Below are 23,175 nucleotides of genomic sequence, written 5' to 3' on the forward strand. Positions count from 1 at the left end.
CTAGCTTGGCCAAATAGTGCAAGTCTCTTGAGCGTCTGTTTCAGACGATCACTTTATTTACATAGGGCAGTTTTTCTTCTCCCCATGCTAGAGACATTACAGATTTACAGCTTTTTGTGCCCAGCTGCAAATGGCAAGAAAGGCTAGCAGTATTGCAGTAAGTGATGACTATAAGTAGCCATACTGTATTTTGGATATTCGGTAGTACGTAATTTCCCATCACGTTGCATGATATATATTCAGGTGTTTGTTTAACTTAAATTGTCTAAAAATATAATCCTCTTCTGAAAAAACAACAACAAAGCATCTTCCCCCTTGTCAATGCAGGACAGCGATGGAGAGAAGAGTGATGACAATTTGGTAGTTGATGTTTCCAATGAGGTATGTGTGCCTCTCTAATGACCACAAATGTACTTCTCTTGTTTTCTGATATACACCAGATGTACTCATGAAATAATGGGTCTTGCTATCCAGAATGTTTTCTTAATTTGTGCTGTGACCCGACTAGCTATTATTCAACTTGGGGCTCTTTTTTTTAAATGTAATTCTTATCTTTCAAGGGGCTGTGGGAACTCCCTCAAACTGTGTGGATCCTGACCCCTTTGTGCCTTAGGACATAGTTGAATGAGTTGCTCTGAGCTGTCTACCCCCACCCCAGTCATCACCTGATAACCAGTCTTTTAGTAATGAGCTTCTCCAGACTCATCTAGGCTGGTTCTCTGTTGACAGACATAGATAGTCTGTTACCAGGCACATTTTGAGGACTTTCCAGCCTGGGAAGGATTTGCCAGAGCTTGTTCTGTGAACTACAGTGCCAAGAACCAAGCTTCACCTCCATGCTGTGATGTCAGAGTAGGACTTCAACAGAGGATTTTTAGTTATTTTTCTAAGAGTATCCAAACTTTTTCCCCCTCTGATGTGAATTGTCTTGAATAAAACACATAGCTTATGGTCATGTAATAGAACTATTGGTAAAGATCATAGAATTTTGGTTTGATTTTTGTTTTTGAAGAACTGCGGTACTTTCCCTTTGGTGTAAGTCTAGAATCTTTTATTTGAGCATTTGGATTGGATGGACTGGAAATGTTTTGTTCATAGCTCCATTAAATTCTCTTCAGAAAAACACTTTTACCCCTCCCTTCCTGCCTCTGGACTATATAGCTTTGTGACTTCAGGTGTGGCATTAATGTCCATGTTGTTTATTTGTAGGATCCCTCTTCCCCTCGAGGGAGCCCAGCACATTCTCCAAGAGAGAATGGCCTGGACAAGACCCGTCTGCTCAAGAAAGATGCCCCAATTAGTCCAGCCTCTATTGCATCTTCCAGCAGTACTCCTTCCTCAAAATCCAAAGAACTTAGCCTTGTAAGCAGCACTTTTTTTAAACTGTCTTTTCTAGGGTGTCTTCTTTCAAGATGGTTGGGTTTATTCCCCCTTCTCCTCTCCCCAGTATGGCACTCAGGAAAAGGGGTATGACCAGCTGCCTACTGAAAACTCCCTCTGTTCCCATCCAATAGATGGTAGATAAGACTGTAAGACCAGGGTCTTTTTGGAAGGGGGAGAATTTGTTAACCTGCAAATGATGATTCCATTTGTGTTGTGAGTCTTTTTGTAAGGATATGGGGGTTGAGAGATGGGGAGATGGAGTGAAACGTGTCGTCCTGAAGATGAATAAGTATACACTGGTGTTCCAGAGAGACTTTTGTGCTTGTGGTTTATGGAAAATTCACTTTTCACGGTGGATGTGATTTTGATGCTAGCTTTGTTTGAATTACCAAGCTATATTCAGTTGCAATAATTTTCACTTCGTATCTAAAAAGTAATCCGTCACCTACAAGAGTCTACTTTGACTCCTACCACAAATCACAATGCAAAAAAGCTGTTAGAAGTCGGGGTCACTCCCTTCCCTGCCTTCTCTTTCTTTGTGGCTACAGCTCATCACATTTACCATGACCAATTAAGTCTCTGGAACCTATCCTTAAAGAAAATTTAAGATAAGTTTCCTTATGAGGTAACTCAGAGAAAGAAGGAAAATTCCTCTCTTTGTCTACAGATTGGAGGATATATATGGTACAAGAGTAGTGTGTGTGTGTGTGTGTGTGTGTGTGTGTGTGTGTGTGTGTGTGTGCGTGTATGCTTTAATCCATCATTGGTCTGCTCTTGTGTTGTAACCCTGTTTTAATGGAAGTTCCTCTGGGCTGAATCTTTATGACTACATAGGCTTGGTGCCTTTCTAATGAAATCTGCTAACCAGGAAGCCTATTATGGCTTGGGCATATCCACTGGGAACCAGGCTTAAACCACTTACTCTCTTAAACATAAGCCACTAGCAAGGAGTCAGTCACAGTCAGGTAGCAATGATTTTTGAGTCACAGTCAGCCCCTGCCTGATTCAGACCCGTTACCTAGAAAGGAATGACTCAAGCCTGCTGGTATTTCAGTCAACCCCTTCCATCCTCTCCCATGTGCTGCTGACTCCATTGCCTTGAGAAACTTTTTTTAACGGGCAGGGCATGTTCTTTTTTTATCTAATATAATTTTGGTTGTTCTATGCTACTGTTCATTAACACAGTAATTTCTAAACCTTTATAGGTAATTTTGGAAGGAAAATAAATGCCTTTGATTTCTGTCTCTGTTAGAATGAAAAATCTACTACTCCTGTTTCAAAATCCAACACTCCCACTCCACGAACTGATGCTCCGACTCCAGGCAGTAATTCCACTCCAGGACTAAGGCCTGTGCCTGGAAAACCACCAGGTGTTGACCCATTAGGTTTGTAAACAAAATCAAATAAAACCCCCAAACTACTCAATGCCTGCTCTCTGAATATAGTTGTCTTTTGTTTATTACAACTTACTTCTTAAGAGTATTGATGAACTATGTTTTACTCGACAAAAGGAAGTATTGTGAAAGTTTGAATGCATCCTATTGAAGCATTGAGTAACTTTTCAAAGCATTAAAACAAATTGGCTTCTAGCATGGATGTTACTATTCTTGTTAATATCATTATGATTCTGTTTGAGAACGTTTTCTTTCTTTCTTTTCTCTTTCTCCCACCTCCATTTCTCTTCTAGCTTCAGGCCTGAGAACCCCTATGGCAGTCCCGTGTCCATATCCAGCTCCTTTTGGGATTGTTCCACATGCTGGAATGAATGGGGAGCTGACCAGTCCAGGAGCTGCTTATGCTGGTCTACATAACATCTCCCCTCAGATGAGTGCGGCTGCAGCTGCAGCTGCTGCTGCCGCTGCCTACGGAAGATCTCCTGTGGTATGTTTCTGGGGTGTTTGATAGTGTACAAGAGAATCCTCACATTATCTCTTGTGGATGGGATGGTATGAAGAATTTATGCAGCATTTAGGAGTATTAATAGAGGGGCTAGAGTATCTTCCTAAAATTCAGCTACATATAACTAAAGCCCTCTTTTTTTGTTTTGACATATCCCATGGTTAAGAGACATACTTCCTTTTCTGTTTGGAAGTCAAAACCAGAACAAGCTTCACCATATTGAGCTCAGTAAGCCGTGTCCATGTGGCTTATGTTTGTTTTTATTCTTTTGCTTGCGGAAAACTGTAGGTTGGTTTTGATCCACACCATCACATGCGTGTGCCAGCAATCCCACCAAACCTGACTGGCATCCCTGGAGGAAAACCGTGAGTGTTGGTCTGCCGTTGTATTAAACTAAATGCTTGCTAAAGTCTTTCTTCCTTGCTCCTTAGTTGTACTCTTAGCCACTGAGTGCTACTGCTCCAACACAGCCCTTTCTGATCTGGGGGATAATTGGTGGGGCTTGTAAGGGCTGAGTTTTGTCCTTAAGGTATTTCTCATTTTCTCTTGGTACAGGAAAGAGGTCATGAGGCAGGGCTTTGTATTTTCAGTTTGAAGCCTTGAGCTTCCAGTATCAAAACGCAAGTTGCAAAGGGATCTCTAGCAATCATATCTTCTCTAATTGCTGGTTTAAAGGCAGTTCCTTTAAGTCCAGTTATTTCTTGCCAACACACTCGTTACACATAGGTTGAGCATGTTGAAAAAGGCACAGGGAAGTGTTTGGTTAGCTCCAAAACTCTGAGAAACATCCTGGTGGCATTCTCCTTGTATCTCCTAATACAACTGAGCAAATATGGTGATGAGTGCTCAGGACTTCTCTGACTGTGAACCTGGCCCTTGGGAATCACTTTCTTCCCAGCCCTCCTGAGTCTCAAAATGTAACATGTAGTTTAGACCGTGGTGCCCATCCTCACTTTCCACTAAACTGTCCCCCATTTCAGTTCAGTATGCTTTGTTGCTTCTCCCTAAAATCAGTATTCCTTGGCACCTCTTTGACTGGACTGCCCTAGAAGTAAATTATGAGCAGGTGTGAACCCCATCCTTCACTCTTCTTGAGAAAAATAATAATAGCTCACAACAGCATTGGGAGGACCACAAAGCATTTTATATGTGTTATCCTCACTTTATGTGCTTGGCGTGTAATAAGCAAAAAATGGGATAAATGAGATTGTAAATTTCTCTTGGGACTATTGGTTTATTGTTGATATTGTTTATCTGATTATTCAATTATTTTAATTATAGTTCATTTGGGCTATTGTTTATTATTGGGTTATTGACAGCAATATTCAGTAACTCCTGAGGAATGGACATGTCTCTGTCTCTCCCTTCTGAGGCTGATGGTCCTATTTAGAGCCTGACTTGCTTATCTCAAGTCTTGGCAACTTCCATTCAATCATTTATCACATTTTTTCATTTGCTTATTTTGTGCCAAGCATTATACTTAACACTAAGGGAAATGTGAAGGTAAATATGAAATGTGTCTCGGGCTTCAAAGGTCTTGCAATTTAAGTAGAAAATACTAATGTTCTTTCTAGTAGTCTTCTAGGTACCACATCACTTCCTTAACTATTTAAAGACATGATCCCAATGTGCTCCTTATTCACTTTCTTCATATTTTCCACTTGGCATAAGATATCAGAGTTAGGCTTGGGTAATTTTGGTTCCAGGCATTTTGATATATCCGTTTTATTTGTTGGCTATCAAGTTTTGGGCCTAAGTGTTCTGTGTTCAGTGCTCTTTAAAAAAAAAATTTTTTTTCACATCATCTCCATTTACACGACACCTAATGTCTGTCTCCAGCCTTTTTCTGAACTCTGGGCCTCTCAGTGGTTTATAGCATGTCTCTGCCTTTCCTGTTAGTATTTCAAACTCTATTTATCTAAAACCAAGCTTACCGTCTGGCCATCCCACCTTCCACCCCCGCACCCCAAATCTATGCTTCCTTCTGACTTTGTTATGGGTAGCATTGACTCAGACCACCAAGTTCAAAACCTTGTTATTTTTACTTTGAATCATCCTTTCATGTCCTCTCATCTCTAGTCACTTAGCATATCCTGTAGAGTATAACTCTTAAAAATCTTCCCTATCTGGTCCCTGCTGGAATCACTGCATGTGATATTATTCCTGTTATTGTCTGGTCATGTCATTCCTGTGCTCTGAAGACCTTTGGGAGCTCCCTTTTGCCTGCCAAGTAAATTTCAGATTCCTTTGAATGACTTTCAGGGACCTCCACAGTCTGGTACCACCCTCTGCGTCCAACGTCTTCTCATGTTGCTCCTCCTCATGTGCCCTGCACTTTAGACAAATCAGGTTTATCTTTTCTTCATGTCTTTCTTAACCTCTCTGCCCCAATGAAAGGAAAGTGAAAAAAAAATACTGTGGTCATTCCCTCTTGTATACTTTGGGCCACTGTTAATTATGGCTCTGCTTCTCCCATCCTTATCTCTTGAATATATGTCCATTCTTTAAAAACTAGTTCAAATACCATTTCCTTTATGGAGACCTCCTTGATTGCCCTTGTTGAAAGTGACCTTTCCCTCCAGACCTTTCATAGCACTTTTTTAAAAAAACATTCTAAATTATTCATCATAAATTATCTTATTATGGGTGTGTGTGTGTGTGTGTGTTTATGCCTCTTGATTAAATTCTGAGCTCTTTGAGGGCAGATCTGTTTCTTAACTGAACTTTCTCTTCTCCATGACCTAATCATTATGCTCTGCATACAGTAGGGCTTAATGAACGTTTATTGAACTGAGCATGTTTATGTAATTGCTTGACCCTGTCATGTACATAAGTATACTGGACTTTTTGGAAAACAAATTTTACCTCCTAGATTATAAGACAATAGTAAATGTAAAACCCTAAAATCTTTGTCTCCTGTAGTTATTTCATGACCTGAATTATGTTAAATATATTAGGATATAAAACTCACCAGGTCATAAACCTTACATTTCTTACCCAAAAGCACCTCCACTTGCGAAATACTGTCTTTCTCAATAAAGTTGTATAATTGTTGTGCATCTCTGACCTAATTACTTTTACAAAATGAACTGCCAGATATTATCTGGAATTATAATTAAATACATGTACCAAACTAATGAACAAAGTAACATTTATTTGATAATCCACATTGGGGCTGCTTGTCTATTTGGTAGAATTAGCGAAGTCCTACTCAGTTTATAATTGGAATGACAATATAGTTTAATTTCTACGTGAAGAAAAATGAACTTTTCCTCTGTTTTACTGGTAGGACTTCTGAGTAGCATTACCATACTTGATTTAACATACTACAAAAGACTAAAGTATGACCAAATTCTGATCCAACGGAGAGAAAAGCAAAATAAGATTACCATTTCAATATAGAAAGTGACAAAAGTGGAATGAAAATATAACAAATAAAGATCTTGGAGTCATAGTAGAGAGCCAGTCATAATACAGTAATAAACTTGGATTTTTCTTTTTTAAAAACAAGATTCTAAGTATATGAAATAATCCTCCTATTACACTTAACAGTACTCTAGACTTACAGAGAATGTCTTACCTAAATTGGGGTTCCACCATTTAAATTGGGGTACAGAGAGCTAGGGAACAAAGTAGAGAACACTGATAAGATGATTATTTGGAGTAATTAGAAAGGTTTCAAAGAAATGGGGAGAAGAAAGGCTGTTTTTAATAATGGCCTTTAAGTATAAGTTGTGTACAGGGTCAGAATACAGAGGTGGTGAAAATATTAAAATAGCATTATCATAGTTCTGTCCTTCTGCTATTCCTGTAAAGTAGATTAGATCCATTTCGTAGACAAAAGAAAATTGAGACATAGAGAAATTTAATGACTTTCCCACAGTAACATGTGTAACAGTTGACAAATCTCCATCATCATAGCTGTCTCCTATCTCTGGGCTACTACTTTCCAGCTGCCTCGTTCCTCACTGTTCTTAATCGTCTCTGCTGAGGACAAAAAAAAATATACCTGATAGAGTAAAAATAATTAAAGATGAATACCTTCATCAGGCACATTTCCTAACAATTATAGTTCGGTTCGTTCGTTTTTGTTTTCTTGTCCTAGCTGTCTTTGAATGCAGTCCTGGCAATGAACTCTGTATGTCTATTGCTTGGATTGAGCCAACATTCAGAATACTCATCTTCATCACCACTGTACTATGTTAGTCTGGCCTAAGCAGCTCATGAAGATGTTGCTTAAAGACATTGAGAGTTTTCATTCTTTATCAATAGAGGAAGAGCCTCAAAGATGGAATTAGAGATCTTTTCCATTGTGATTGTTACACATATCAGAGAAGCTACTTTGAGAGGTTGTAGAATCTCCTTTTTTGGAAGTCCTTAGAAACAAAATAGATTTATAGTGGATAGGGTGCTATTATTTTATTTCAATTGATAACACTTTGTTTTGACTCATTGTTCACTTCCAGATAAAGTCTTTATCCTCTCAATATTCCAAAAATTAGCACTTGACCGTTTAAAGGGTTAAACAAAATCATGGTAATCCAGTGACAACTGACAACAAGAATAACATTCTGCTTGTATAATTTGCTATTAACAGAAGGGAAAGAAGTGTGTGTTAACCTTCATTGGAAACCAGAACGGGTCGTTGTATTTAGCCCAGAGGGGCTTCTGTATGAAGTTAGCTAGATAGACTAGGTGACTTTTTAAGGTCCCCAGGTTTCCGTATTTTTGATACAGTGATGGATCCATGAATGGATCTTTTACTCTCTACACATGCACATCACAGCTCATATTTGCCTCTTCTTATTCTGTATAATTCTTGTTCCTTCCTTTCTTCAGATCTTCCATACAGGTCACCTCTATATAGTCCTGGTTTAAAAAGTATCTGTTTGGCAGGTATCTGGGCAAGCAGCATCCATGCCATTCCCTGGCAGTCGTTTCTCACATTAATCAGGTTTCTAAGATTTTCTAGAAAGGTTGGCTGCTATCAGAAGCTTTAGAGAGTCAGTGTGAGTAGTCTGGGAATCAGGAAGACCTGTGTTCAAATCCCACCTCAGATACTTGTTTCTCTATAAGTCAGGTGTGGATAAGAATAGCCCCTACCTCATGCATTGTTAAGAGTATCAAATGAAATGGTGATGTAAAACATTTTGTATACCTTAGAGTGCCTCGTTAATATTAACTATTCCTATTATTATTGCGATGCGCTACATAGAGTTCATTGAAATCTGAAAAACTCATTTTATTTTTTTAAAATATAAACTGTCTTGAGTATTCCTTAAGTATACTTGAAGCTATCAGGAAGTTATTTATGTTTTTAAGTCTGGAAAGTAGAAAAAGGATATGATTGGGTTATAAGATGAACGCTAAAATTTGAGTGCCAGATTTGTCAGGTTACACACATACTGTATTGAACAGGGATTTTGTTTGCAATTACTTGCATAGATGACAGCTGGTCAAAAGACCAGAGGCCAGAGATAAGAGTGTGTGAGGAACCACAGAAAGGCAGGTTTGGCTAGAGCACAGGTGATCTATAATGAGGTTGGAAAGGTAAATTGGGGCCAAGTGATAAAAAAGGGCTTTAAAGGCCAAACCAGTAGGTTTTTGTTTGAACCTGGAGGCTGTAGGTAACTTGAAATTTGAATAGGAGAGTAACATTGTCAGACTTGCACAATATGAAAATCACTTTGGTAGCTCTTTGGTTTGGAGAGGAGAGACGGTGGATACCAGTAATAGGCTATTACAGCAGTGCAGGGGAAAGGTGATGAGGGCCTGATCCAGGTGATATCTCTGTGAGTACAGAGAGAAGGTGGTTGGCTATGAGAGATGTTGTATAGACGCCTTGGGCAGTCCGGTGAAGCTTGAGAGACCCCTTCTTAAGAAGTTTTAAATGCATAAAATAAAATACATGAGATTATAAATAAGCTAATTATCTTGAAATATGTATTTTAAGATTTTACAGACCTCAAGTTAAGGACCCTTGTTATAGATGTAGAAATTAGAAGATCTGGCAAATGTTTGAATATTGATGATGATCCAGTAAAAGGGGACTGAGCAAAGGTCATACAAATAATAGGACAACCAAGAGAAAAGAGTGCCACAAAAACCCAGAGAAAGAGAGAATGAGAGTATCCAGGAACATGTTCTGGACACTGTTCAACTTTGTCAAGTAATGTAAAAAGGCCAAGAAGAATGAATGCTGACAAAAGTCCGATAGATTTTGCCATTAGGAAATTGTTGGAAAACATTGAAAAAAGTTTCAGTTAAATGAAGCCAGATTGTAGAGATTTGAGAAGTGAATGAAAGGAAATGAATTGTAGATAGTGTAGACAGATTTTTTTTTTTTTTAAATAAATTTTGCCATGAAAAGGAAGAGATATTGAATGTTAGCTTTAGGGAGTGGTTGGGCCTTTTGAACTTTTTTTTCCAGGTTAGAAACATTTGGGCATTTTTGTAGACCTCAGATAAAAAATAATAGATTGGCTCAAGTTTCTCAATTTTTTTTTTTAGTCTTCAGTCTACTGGGAATGATAGAACAGGAGGGGGATAAAGGATTACATGGAAAAGGGCATTATCCTTTGTTCAGAAAAGGATCATTTCTTTATCAGAGGCTGGGGTAAAGGAGAAGAGAATGAGGGATGAGATATCTAGGGGTTTTTTAGACATTGAGAAGGGAGAACTCAGAGTGAATCATCTCTGTTTCCTCAGTAAGTTATGAGATGAGGTTAATTCCCTCACTGTGCCTCACCCAGGGAGGATCATTTCAGCTGGCCTTCCTAGGTCTATCGCTTTCCAAAGATTGAGTCTCAACTACCAGGGCTAATTCTCTCTTGATTTCATAATCGGCTCTTTTCTCTGCTGCCAGTCTGCTCCCTGAAGCTACTTCCTGACTTGAAGTTTCACTGCCTTTCTGTGTCTGCGTCCTTCTGGGGAGCTGGGGAGTGTATATGTTTTTGTTGCCTTCCTTGAGCTACTTGACTCTGAAATGCTTCCTGCTGGATAGAGTGTCTTCTTCTGGGCATGTTGTTTGATGTCTTGACTAATGGAGAAAGAGAGAAAACTCCCTCTCGCCCACTAACTGGCACAAGCCCAAGGGTCGTGGTCCACAGGGTACTTCTTGTCTCAAGTCCCCACTCTAATAAAAACAGGGAAATGTGCCTGCAGAACAAGATACAACTAGGGAAAGAGAAGTGAAAGATCCGTCCTGACAGCAGGCAGAGTGGAGTCCTGGAACAGTCATGAGCTGTCTTTTTAGATACCAGTAAAGAGCCTGTATGTGACCTGTGAATGGGATAAATCACAAGTAATGTTAAAGAACCAACAGGACTGATACCTTATAGGTACTAAAATGCTAGATAGACTAGAAAACAACCATCTGATGTGTGTGACTGTGTCTTTTGTGTGTGATAAAGGAGGGTGCTGAGTCTGGTAGAGGCTGAATATTAGAACATCGTGCTAGCAGTGGGCATGACCCTCATCAGCTAGTTGATAAAATAGAAGGCACCTGCTCTCATAGTCTCCCTCACTGAGCCTTTCATGGAGCAAGGGTTTAACAGCTTCATAAACAAAGTGCTCTCCCTTGATTGACCCACCCAGGGTGGCTTCCCTCCCATGCTCTTTACACCCATCTTGGTTCTCCCCTTTGCCCTCCTGCTTATTTGTCCTTTGAGTTTTCCTTCTGCCCTCCAGGAATGTGAAATTAGTCACAGTCACTTGCCTCACTACCTTTGCTTTGCTGATGCCTGTCTCTGCCTTTAGCATCCTAAAAATAGAGACAGATTCTCTTGCAGGAGATGCTCTATGTTAAGTCACATATTAGAGCCAAACACTTTCCCAACCTGAGGGTTTTCCCTGGAAATGAATTTGAGATGAAGCTGTTGATAGGTCATTCACAGGTGGGCCTTCCTGGCAGTCACGCAGTAGATTTTTTCTGAGAGCTCAGATTCCATTTGGTATTACTGGGATTTGTGATTGTCATGTCAGGTCAAGGGGGGTGGGTGGGGGGAAGTCCCATTTTTTACTCATCTGCCATTTTACCAAGGGCTCTGAAGATTCTTAACCCCTTAGTCCCTGGTCATTTTGTGCCTAGCATTCTATCAGCCAGTTAACTTGGAAATATGTATGATTGCTATGATGAGATATTAACAGAAAATCCAAGCATTTGGGCTCTGAATCACTCCCAGCTCTTCGGTTTGTAGGTAATGTTGAACATTTCATTTCTTATTTCTCATCATAATTCAGCACAGGAAACAAACAGTTCAGCAGATTTTTTTCTTTCATTTTCACTCTTCTTTCCTTTAGAGCGTACTCCTTTCACGTTAGCGCAGATGGTCAGATGCAGCCAGTACCTTTTCCACCTGATGCCCTCATTGGGCCTGGAATCCCTCGACATGCTCGTCAGATTAATACTCTTAATCATGGAGAAGTCGTGTGTGCAGTTACGATAAGCAACCCCACAAGACACGTGTACACTGGTGGGAAGGGATGCGTCAAAGTCTGGGATATCAGCCACCCAGGAAATAAGAGTCCAGTCTCTCAGCTGGATTGCCTGGTAAGCAGTTAGTGATGAGTAAGACTCTAATGTCTTTGAAAATAAATGAGTTTACAGTATTTTTAATGAATGTTAAAAATTGTCTTTACATGCAACTGTGGGGAAAATGTTTGTTTTTTAAATTGAGTTTAAAGAAGTGATTTGAGTTGAGTAAATTCTATGTATGAATATACAACATGATAGTCATCAAAGGATAGTACAATGAGTTTGGGGTCATTCATTACTGTTCCTTAATTTTTCCTCTTTTAGAACTTGGAAAACTGAACATTGGCTTTGTTTGTATCTTACTTGGCAAATTCTCTTTGCTTTGTTTATGGTCCATGCGGTTGCATGGTTCTACCAGCTAGATATGTGTATGTTTGTGCGTGTGCACTCACAGTTGTGTGCATACATAAACATACTCAGAAATCTGAGCCCCTTGCATCCTTTCATTTTAAAACCAGATTAGACAGAGGGAAGTTAGGCAAGCAGAAATAATACTTCAGATCACAGGACCAGGGGAGGTGCTTTGAAACACCAAGCCCATCGTCACCTGTGGCCAGATAGAAAACAGTGATGCTGGATTCTGGCCTTGCTATTTGACAGTAACTTTTAACTCATGATTGAAACTCCATGAGTATGTCTCTCATTGACATTTGGTCATAACTTGCCCTAAAGTTATTTTGGGAGCAGATATTTTGCCTCTCTTAACAAGCATAAATCCTGCTAGGAAAACCTTTTTTCCCTCTGTCTTAGTAATCCTTGATAAGGTCTTACTTCCTGTTGATGTAAGAACTGCTTAATCAAAATCAGGATAACATATTTAGGCAGGTAATAATTCTATGGAAAAATGCCTGTAACTCTTGATATGTTTGTGGCTGAAAGAAATAAGCAGTCTTTCTCTAGACACAGCCATGGTAGAACATGATTCTCTGTTTTGATTGTTTTGGGTTTTTACAGGCCATATGTATCTGTGCACTTGTACATGTTGGTGTGTATGAATAACTTACATGAGTTTGTGAGTTGTTGAATATGTAAAGCTTTTAATTGTTCAGGGTTTAGTCTAGATCGTGGCTTTTTGATGCTAATTAAGATTAAATATCTCTCAGTACTAAATTCTGTAGATCAAGTTTAAGTACTTCCCTAATGTCATGTAATTTTCTGGCATTAATCCACTTTATCATTGTCATAAGTATAAATGGCTCATTAAAACCAGGAGGGAATACAATACTTTTATGGATCTCTGCTCTCATGTTAATGCTGTTTTCCTTTCCTCATGAGTAATCTCTTGATGGTTTCTGTCTCCACAGAACAGAGATAACTACATCCGTTCCTGCAGGTTGCTCCCTGACGGCCGCACCCTGATCGTTGGAGGGGAAGCTAGTACATTATCCATTTGGGACCTGGCAGCTCCGACCCCACGCATCAAAGCTGAGCTGACATCCTCCGCTCCCGCCTGCTACGCCCTGGCGATCAGCCCCGATTCCAAGGTCTGCTTCTCCTGCTGCAGCGACGGGAACATCGCAGTGTGGGATCTGCACAACCAGACGTTGGTCAGGTAGGTCAACAGGATCCTATTACCAACAAGGGAAGAGCTCATTTAGCCACTGTGGACCACAGTTGTTTCTCAGTACTTTGTATATACAAATGGATGAACACTGGATATATAATAAGAGTTAATAGTCGTACCAATGCCCGTTTACATGATGCTTTAGTTTATAAAACTCATTCCTTATAGTAACCCTGTGAGGGTGAGGAGTAGTAAGTATTGTTATCTACATTTTACAGATGCGGAAACTGACTTGGGTTGAATGACTTGCCCAGGGTCACTTAGCTAGGAAATGGCAAGGCAGGGATTTGATCTCAGATCTTCAAATCAAGTGTACTTTCCTCTCTGTCATTCTGCTGCACTCCTGTGACCACAAGTGGTCTGGAGTGTCATCATTAGCAGGCCAGAAGAAAAGGAGCATCTAATTCCCTTAACTCCTTGTGCTTTATAAAACCAGACATTTTGGTTCTCCATTTCGTTCATATAGAGTATAAGATGAAAAGTGAACTCATGTTGAGGCAATACTTTGATAAATTTCCTGTAACTTGTGATCTCTCTGGATATCCTTTAAAGATAGGATAGTGGTTAGTGCACTGGACTTAGGCTCAAAAATACCTGGGTTTAGTTTGTACCTCAGGTACTTTCTGGGGCATGATCCTATGTTAAATGATGGGAGCCAATGCCACCATGACCATCATCACCATATATTTAGTGAGAATCCACAGGATATATGACGCTATGCCGGGTGCCGTGGTATTTCAATAATTTTGATTGGTTTTGATCCTGTCCTGAAATAGCTTATGATCTAATAGAGCAAGCAGTGGAGGGGAAGGAACAACACTCATGTAATTATAATTTTAAAATAGATGAAAAATGGGTTCCTAAATTTAGAGGCAGAGATCTTGGAGATCATTTAATCTAGTCTCCCAGTTTTTCTAGGTGAGGAAACTGAGACCCAGATATGTTGAGTGATATGACCAAGGTTGCATGGTAACAGATTAAAATCTGATCTCCACATCCCTCACTTCTCCTAATTGCAAATACAGTGTTTTTTCCATGGTACTATGCTATGAAAAGGTCCATGCATAGATCCAGCTGCTAAGTAGAGAGGAGAGGGTAAGAGTGATGGTCACGGGGAATAATTATTGCCAAATTCAGATGAAAGGTAATTTGAGTAGAAGCCTTTGGAAGTGGGCTTGAGGAGTTTGTTTAGAACCAGTTTATATGTAGTGTTATTAATTGTAGCAAAATAACTACAAATGCATGACAGTTACCTTTCTTTTCCCTTTGGTGTGCTTTGCATTCAGTTGAGCTGTTTAGTTGAACCACCAGCATTCTCTACTGTACTCTTCGCCTGTTGGTAGGAAGGCAAAAGAGAATAATGGATTGGGCTCTAGCTTTGTACTGGCTGTTGAGGGGCAATATAGCCTGTTCTCCCTTTAGACAAGGGTGGCCTTTCCGGGTAGAGCAGCTTTGAGTTTCTCTGCCTAACACTTACACCACTAACTTTTGTAGCCTTTTGGAATTACACAGTTCGACAATAGAGAGCTCAGTATCTCTCCTTGGCAGACTATCCATTTCTCGAGGGAAAAATTAGCCTTATATCCCCTCACACACCCTCTTGTACCAAGTTATGGGGAGAGGATTGGGTTTATTGTGTTTCATTGTTTGGACAGATCATCTGAATGTAGATGTGAGTTGTGTTTTTCACTCCATTTAAAGATAATTTTCTCTTTGTTCATTGATTTCAAAAGCTACCTAGGTCTTGGAAAACAACCAAGTGAAATAGGAAATTCTACACCTGTTTGCCATTTATTGAAGTTTGGAGCAGTTATTATTAAGTAATATAATAACATTTAATGGTGTCAAAGGAAGCAAACCTGGTTTTTGACATAAAACACTCCATTAAGTTATCTTCAAACTACCTCATTGTCTAAATCTCTTTCCTCCTCTCCCCTTCCCCCACTTTTTGACATTTTCAGGCAATTCCAGGGCCACACAGACGGAGCCAGCTGTATTGACATTTCGAACGATGGCACCAAGCTCTGGACGGGAGGTTTGGACAACACGGTTAGGTCCTGGGACCTGCGGGAAGGGCGGCAGTTACAGCAGCATGACTTCACATCGCAGGTACTGTCTCAAAGCCTTTGATATTTTAGAAATTGTGATTTTTCCATAAAATGTGTGAAATTCTAAAAGGCAGAAATTAAAACAAGTTCCAGAGTTATCATGCATGGTGCATGGTTTGTTACTTTGGAATTCTGAATTAGCTAGTTATTAATAGGGGTTCACATTTTTTTAAATTTAGTTTACTTGTTCGAGTCATTAAAGGTTGTTTAGTGTTAGGCACTTTTTGTTAGCTGCTGGTTTGGAAGAGCATTTTTATGTAATTTTTTCTGTCAGTTAAAGCTACAGACTAGACTGATGGAATACATTGTGAAGATTATGTTCCACATTCACATTCGTTTGGGGATTTATTTTTCTCTCTTATTTAATCAGTCTTGATTTTTCTCCTAATTAGAATGGCATACCTGAAAGAGGTATAAAAAGGATTTATCTTTTTAGGTTAAAATTAAAGTAGCCAAAGTCAAGTCACCTGATATTTAAAGAACAAAAACTCTTTTTTGCTATTTTAATGTTAGATCTTCTCTCTGGGATATTGTCCCACTGGAGAGTGGCTTGCAGTTGGGATGGAGAACAGTAACGTAGAGGTGCTACACGTTACCAAACCAGACAAATACCAGCTACATCTTCATGAGAGCTGCGTGTTGTCCCTTAAGTTTGCTCACTGTGGTAAGCAGATTTCCGTGCTTTGTCATTTCTTTTCTGGCCATATGGGGAGGCAGGGGCAGCATAGTTCTTTGTTTACTTCTTGAAAGCTTAACCTTTGGATGTATGAAATGGCTTCTCTTGTTTGAATTTGAATGTGACTGTATTCCCCTCTCTCTGGCTTTAACTTTACCAGTTTTCTCTGTTTACAGAATTTTTATTCAGTTTGTTGTAAATTAGACGACTTTTATTTGAATAATTCTTATTGCTCTGAGTGAATTTTTCTGTTCTTTTTTGGTGAATTTGAATTCTGATTCTGAGGCATTAACTCTGACATTTTAAATGATCTGATTGTAGGAAAATGGTTTGTAAGCACTGGAAAGGATAATCTGCTCAATGCGTGGAGAACCCCTTATGGGGCCAGTATATTCCAGGTATTTCATGATGCTTCACTCCTACATATTTTTTTTAACTCATTAGGAATAGAATTGTGTGAAGATGTCAGATTTGATTTTTATTAATCACTGATTCATTAACTTTTAAGGTTGTCTTTAAACGTCATCTAGTCTGACTGCTACATGAAGTTGGAGTAATACTGTTCCATTTAAAACAGTAATTGGTGTAAAGGGTTATAGTGGTACACTTATATGTCTCATGCTGTGTATGTTATAGTAGATCCTTAAAAAATATTTGCTGTTTAATTGCTGAAATATATTTTGTGTGTGTGTGTGTGTGTGTGTGTGTGTATGTGTATGTATGTATGTGTCTCCTCCTGGACTGTGCCTGTGGGCAGGTCATTTCCCTTCTTAGTACTCCAGCCAACTGTCTAAAGCTATAAATTGCAGAGAAAGGATTGACCTTCGGTAATACAGGGAGTTTCTTTCCTGAGGAGTCACCAGTATTTATGAAATCCCAAGTCCAGTTCCTGTCCCAGTCCTTTTGAAAGAAATTCTCTATTTCCTGGGAATCATGTGTAGTAGAGTCAGTTTGGCATCATTAAAAAAGAACTAGAGTTGACAGAGTTAACGTATGAGTCTGCTAGAACTCCATGGATACGTGTGCGTGTGTATGTGTATAGTCATGAACAAATAATTTAGTCCCTCTGAGCATCAGTTTCCTAATCTCTAAAATGGGGATAATAATATTTATTCTGTCTTTGTATTGAAAAATTATCATTATCATCATGATTATTAATCTAGAGATAGGAATTAGATTATCAATCACTCATGTAGAGAACCCTCCAATGGAGAAGCTCCCTCTACCAATACAGAAGTACCACCTTCTCTGCAATTTATGATCTCAGACCATTACCTAGAGTATGGAGCAAGGCTAAGCAACTTCCCCAGGGTCACCCAGCCAAGTGTGAGTTGGAGGTAACACTTAAAACCTCCTCCTGGCTCTGAGACTGGCTCTTTATCCACTGTGCAAAACTTAGAATGATTTATAGAAGGCAAAAGTTGTAGAAATCACGAGAGTGAGTGAGAGAGAGAGAGAGAAAGAGAGAGAGTGTGTGTGAGACACAGAGATACAGAGATAAAATATTAGGGTTTTAAAAAGAAGCATTACATTTCCTCATTATGGTTTTTGGTTATCCCTTAAGATGGTAGGTGATAATATTTTTTACTTTTACTCATTTTAAAGCTTATAACTTTAGTTTCTTCAACATTTATGGTTTTTTTTTATGTTTCTTTCCTAGTCCAAAGAATCCTCATCGGTGCTTAGTTGTGACATCTCTGTGGATGATAAGTATATTGTCACCGGCTCTGGGGACAAGAAGGCAACAGTCTATGAAGTTATTTATTGAGGACAAATCTTAATGCAAACCGGACTCCTCCCTGTAGCACTTTGCTGTATAATCCCCTTTTTTTCTTCCCAAGCCAAGGATTTAAAATGTTGCTCACAGTTGTGGAGTTGATTCCCTCCCCTCCCCCCACTTGCTCCTTGCTATTGAATTGTGAATGCTCATTAAGAACCTGTGATACCAAATCTTGAAATATCTACTTGGAAGAACTCGGAATAAGCGTACTTAACAGTGAACTGAATCTTGAATTATGTATTATATCTGTAATATATTTATTTTGGTTAAAGAAGGCTTTCTAACAATGAACTGACTAAATAAAGCTGTCTGCTGCCGCCTTGGTAATAAAGGTGCGTTGTACTTTGATATCCCCCTTTTTTTTGGCAGGGGAGGGCAAAAGAACATTGAAAATGACCAGTTAGAAATTGTTGTCAGCATAGACTGGTAGCTATACAAAGACATTGAATGTTTGATGTCAACAGGAAGCAACATGCTTCTTTTTTTTTTTTTTTTAAACAAATTTTGGAAATCTTGCTAAATACAGAGAATTTTCTAACTGATGCCATATGCATTTCGGTTAATTTGGAAAGTTTAGCTTCTAGCTGTCTCAGTTACATATACTCAACGAATGCTACCCTCTTAGATACCTGAAGGTTTAGGAACCACTTCAGAACTGGTTGCTATTTGTAGAACTTTCCTTTTTATTAGTCTTACTGACCAGGCAATGGTCACTATATAACTTTTTTTTTAATTTTTTTTTTTTTTTTTTTTTGTATTATAGAAAGATGAACAGTAAATTGGCCTCAAAGAGACAACTTAATCCCTCCTGGATATTTTTGCCACATTTCTTTGAAAAGGGGAGATGTGCATCTTTGGGCAATTTTGTGGTTGCAAGAGATTATGGAAAACATTTCGCGTGTTGTTTGGGAACTGCACAGGTGCACAGCTGTAGGAAAGGAATTCCTACCACTGTGTAAGCCAAGCCTTTGACAAAGAGAGGACAGCGGAGGAAGGAGGATTTGCAGGAAGCCCTCCTCCCCAAGAACAGGACGAATGGGCTCTCACATGAGAGGAGGACTTGCTCTGTTGGCCATCGGTTCTTTCCATGTCTTAGTTGGATGTCCCTGGAGTAGACACAAGGCTGTTTTGTGCCATCCTACCAGAGACGTTGTGGTTATATTTTTATGTTGTTGTTGTTACTGTTAAACCATGATCTGTGACTCCTTTTTTATTATTATTAATTATTATTATTTGTTTGAATGCTTTATAAATCTTTTAAGTCTGTGGATCTGCTGATGTACAGTGCCTTTGCTGCTATGGATCAAAATCAAAAGAACCGTGTAGATAAACTTTATCGTATAGGTAGAAAATTACTTAATTTCATACTAGAAAGGGGTTGATGCTGCAAATTGAAATGGACTATTCATTGAAGTTCCAATGTGGTAGCAGAAAAAAAAATGGTGTCTTAAGTGCATTGTGTTTGATGTCATTGACAGTTTCGTAATACTCTACAGTGTAGAAAGATTTTGATACTAAACTGTGCATTGTACATAGTTCTAATGCATTGTATTGACCACCAGTACTTCTATAATGGTAGAATATTGTTTGTGCATTCAGACTTTTAAGCATTAAACATAAATAACTTCTAGGATGCTTATTTTTCTAAATTCCTTTGTTGGGTCGGTGGGTGAGGGAAGGTGCTTGTTTTAACATTTTCACTTTTGGAAGTTGCACAGCTGGTATTAAAAGTCAAGGCTTCTGTTGGGCATTAGGTGATTGGCTATGATCAAGCAAAAGTAGTACAAATTTGTAATTTCTTAATTATCGTTAGTGAGTGGAAGAACTGTTTTCGACCAGCCTCTCCAATAGACATTTATTGAGTGTCTTTAGATATATGAATGGCTTCACTACCAAAATACCTAATGGTATTTTAGCTGTACAACCCTGGGCAAGTCATGAAATAACTCACCGTTTCTTCATCTGGAAAACAGGAACAAGAGCACCTTTGAAAAGATGTGTTCATGAATAGAGAGCCAGCCTGAGTTGGGAAGACCTGGCTTCATATCCCAGGCATGTCCCTTAAGCTCTCAGATTCACCACCCAACTCTTAAGTGCAGAGAAGGTGGTGATCTGCGTTAGAAGGTTTTCCTCATTAGGAGTTCCCTGTACCCATGAAATCTTAGGTTTCATTAAAAAGAAAAAAGCAAACTTCTGGGTTAAATTTTCACATTCGTCATGAGGTAAAGAGTTAGAACTAATGGGAAGACTCATGAGAAAGAAGAAACAGGACAGCAAAAGGAAGGAGAGCAAATAGTATGCTTCCATCTGCATTCAGACTCCAAAGTTCTTTCTCTGGATGGGGATAGTGTTTTCTCTAGTGAGTCTTTTGGAGTTATCTTAGAACCTTGCATTGCTGAGAAGAGCTACATCTGTCAAAGTCAGTCATTGCACAGTGTGGCTGTTAGAATATACTATGTTCTCCTGGTTCTGCTCATTTCCCCTAGCATCAGTTCATGTAAGTCTTTCCAGGTTTTTCTGAAGTCTCCCTGCTCATCATTTCTTATAGCATGGTAGTTTTCCATTACAACTTCTTCAGTCATTCCCCAGTTTATGGGCATCCCCTCAGTTGCCAATTCTTGACCACCACAGAAAGAGCTGCTATAAGTGTTTTTGTACATGTGGGTCCTTTTCCCATTTTTATGATCTCTTTGGGATACAGCCCTAGAAATGGTATTACTGGTATGCACATTTTTATAACCCTTTGGGCATAGATCCCAAATTGCTCTCCAGAATGGTTGAATCAGTTCACAGCTCTACCAACATTGCATTAATGTTCATTTCCCTCATCTCCAACATTTATCATTTTCCTGTTTTGTCATGTTGGCCAATCTGATTGGTGTAGTGTGGTACCTCAGAGTTGTTTTGATTTGTGTTTCTCTAATCAATAGTGGTTTAGAGCATTTTTTCATATGACTGTAGATAGCTTTAATTTCTTCCTCTTAAAAACTGCCTATTTATATCCTTTGACCATTAATCAATTGGCGAATGACTTGGATTCTTATAAATTTAACTCAGTTCTCTATATATTTTAGAAATGAGGCCTTTATCAGGGACACTAGCTGTAAAAATTCTTTCCCAGCTTTCTGCTACCCTTCTAACTTTGTGCAAAAACTTCAATTTAAGATAATCAAAATCATTCATTTTTCATTTCCTAATGTTTTCTATCTCTTTTTTGTTCATAAATTCTTCCCTTCTCTACAGACCTGACAGGTAAACTATTTCTTGCTCTCCTAGTTTACTTATAGTGTCAGTCTTTATATCTAAATCATGTACTCATTTTGACTTTACCTTGGTGAAAACAGTGAGTTTTGGTATGAAAACTGAGTTTGAGATATCTTTGGGATGTTGGGTTTGTTCAAAATGTCAAATGGTGATGCAGAAATGATACTTGGGACAGAGACAACCTGGGTATATACACATATATGCACATTTGCACACTTATCTTTAAACAGTCAACAAACATTGATTAAGTATCTACAATGTGCCAGCCACTGCGAAATGCTGAAGTCCCTGCCCTCAAGGAGCTTACTATCTGATGGGAGAGACAACATGGAAACATACAAAGCAGGTAATATACAAGATACATAGGAAATAAAAGACTAAAGTTAAGAGGGATTGAAACGCTTTCTTATAAATGATGGGATTTTAATTGGAACTTAAAGGAAGCCCAGGAAGTTAGAAAGTAGTGTTGAGAAAGGTGAGCCTTCCAGACACAGAGGACAGAATGCCTGGAATGACTTGTTCATGAAACAGCCCAGAGACCAGTATCATTCGGACAAAGAGTACATATTGGAATAAGGTGTAAAACCAAAGGAGGTAGGAGGGGGCTAAGTTATGAAGGACTCTGAATACTAAAGAACATTTTTTTATTTGATCCTAGAGGTTTAAGGGGCCCCCGGAATTTTTTGAGTTAGAAGTGAGGTTTGGACCTTCCTAAAATCATTTATCTTAGTGGTTGACTGGAAGATGGACTGAAGTGGGGAGATACTTCAGGCAAGCAGGCCCACCATCAAGTTATTGCAGAAGTCCAGGCATAGGGTGATCAGGACCTGCACTATAGTGGAGGCAGTGTCAAAGGAGAGAAAGGGGAATAGTTGAGAGATGGTACAAAGGTGAAATCAGCAGACCTTGGTAACATTGGATATAGGGTTTTGGGGGATGAGAAATGAGTTGAGGATAACTCCTAGGTTGTGAGCATGAAGGACTGGGAGGATAGTATTGTAATAGGAAAAGTTGGAAGTAGGAAAGTTTATGGGGAAAGACAATGAGTTCTGTTTTGGACATGTTTGGACATGGACTGAAAAAGAAGTTGGAGATGTGATATTGGAGGTTACATTGGTTCAGGATAAGGAGATTGAAGAATCATTAGCATAGAATGGTAATTAAAGCCATGAGAACTGATGAGATCACTAAGTGAAGTAGTATAGAGGGAGAAGAGGGCAGAGGACAGAACTCTAGAAGCACCTAGGGTGTAATATGGGTGAGGATCCAGCAAAGGAGAATGAGACCTAAGACTTTTCTGCATAGGAATTGTAATTGAACCCATGGGAGTTCATTGGATCATTCCAAGAGGGAGTGAACAATAAAGAAAAGAGGACTGAGGACAGATGCCTTTAAGTAGCACCCACTGTTGGGGCTAGGGTTTGATTGTGATCCAGCAAAGGAGACTGAGAAGTAGACACAGAACTAGAAGAACTGAGAAGGTGGTATCATGAAAACTCAGAAGTATCCTGAAGAAGAGATTGATCAACAGTGTCCATGCAGAGGTAAAAAAGGATAAGGTCCATTTGCTTTGACCATTGAGGTATATTGGTGACTTTGAATAGGGCAGTTCGATTTTATCAAGGTTGGAAGCCATATTGCAAGGGTCTGAGAAGTGAGGGAGAAGAGAAAAGTTGAAACAATGAGTGTTGACAGTATTTCTAGTTTTGAAAGAGAGGGAAATATGAAGATGGGAAGGAGGTACTACGTAAGGAACGATGAGAGATGAAGAGGATGCTTGGGGGTGAGATTGAGAAGCCCAAGTTGATACATATTTCTAGCACTCATATTTCTTGGTTTTACAGTGGCAGAGACGAGGGGAAAGTCTGATTCATACAATAGGTGTACAAGGTTTTGAAGACAAAAGGTTTTGCTATTTTGTAGTGAAAAATATTTAAATGTCACAGTAACTTTGTGCGGCTGAAA

General features: G+C 39.1%; 1 protein-coding gene across 5 annotated transcripts in view; it reads left to right on the top strand.

Moving 5' to 3' along the window:
* Nucleotides 1–19,576, top strand: part of LOC140501449 (transducin-like enhancer protein 4) — a 154,247-nt gene extending 134,671 nt beyond the window's left edge. For 4 of the 5 annotated variants that reach the window (XR_011966187.1, XR_011966188.1, XR_011966191.1 and 1 more), the window contains 12 exons: nt 328–381; nt 1,210–1,362; nt 2,636–2,768; nt 3,071–3,264; nt 3,571–3,647; nt 11,584–11,833; nt 13,123–13,370; nt 15,344–15,491; nt 16,004–16,154; nt 16,488–16,564; nt 17,827–18,278; nt 18,710–19,576. Coding sequence is in view for 1 of the 5 variants with exons in the window: in XM_072605068.1 (XP_072461169.1) it covers nt 328–381; nt 1,210–1,362; nt 2,636–2,768; nt 3,071–3,264; nt 3,571–3,647; nt 11,584–11,833; nt 13,123–13,370; nt 15,344–15,491; nt 16,004–16,154; nt 16,488–16,564; nt 17,827–17,934 (1,593 nt within the window). In the remaining 4 variants the exon portion in view is untranslated. Of the gene's footprint in view, nt 1–327; nt 382–1,209; nt 1,363–2,635; nt 2,769–3,070; nt 3,265–3,570; nt 3,648–11,583; nt 11,834–13,122; nt 13,371–15,343; nt 15,492–16,003; nt 16,155–16,487; nt 16,565–17,826 lie in introns of all 5 variants that reach the window. The other variant, XM_072605068.1, reaches the window with a different exon arrangement.
* The last annotated feature ends 3,599 nt before the right edge of the window (nt 19,577–23,175 follow it).

Source organism: Notamacropus eugenii, chromosome 1 (assembly GCF_028372415.1).
Source record: "Notamacropus eugenii isolate mMacEug1 chromosome 1, mMacEug1.pri_v2, whole genome shotgun sequence".
In the NCBI taxonomy this organism is placed as follows: Eukaryota; Metazoa; Chordata; class Mammalia; order Diprotodontia; family Macropodidae; genus Notamacropus; species Notamacropus eugenii.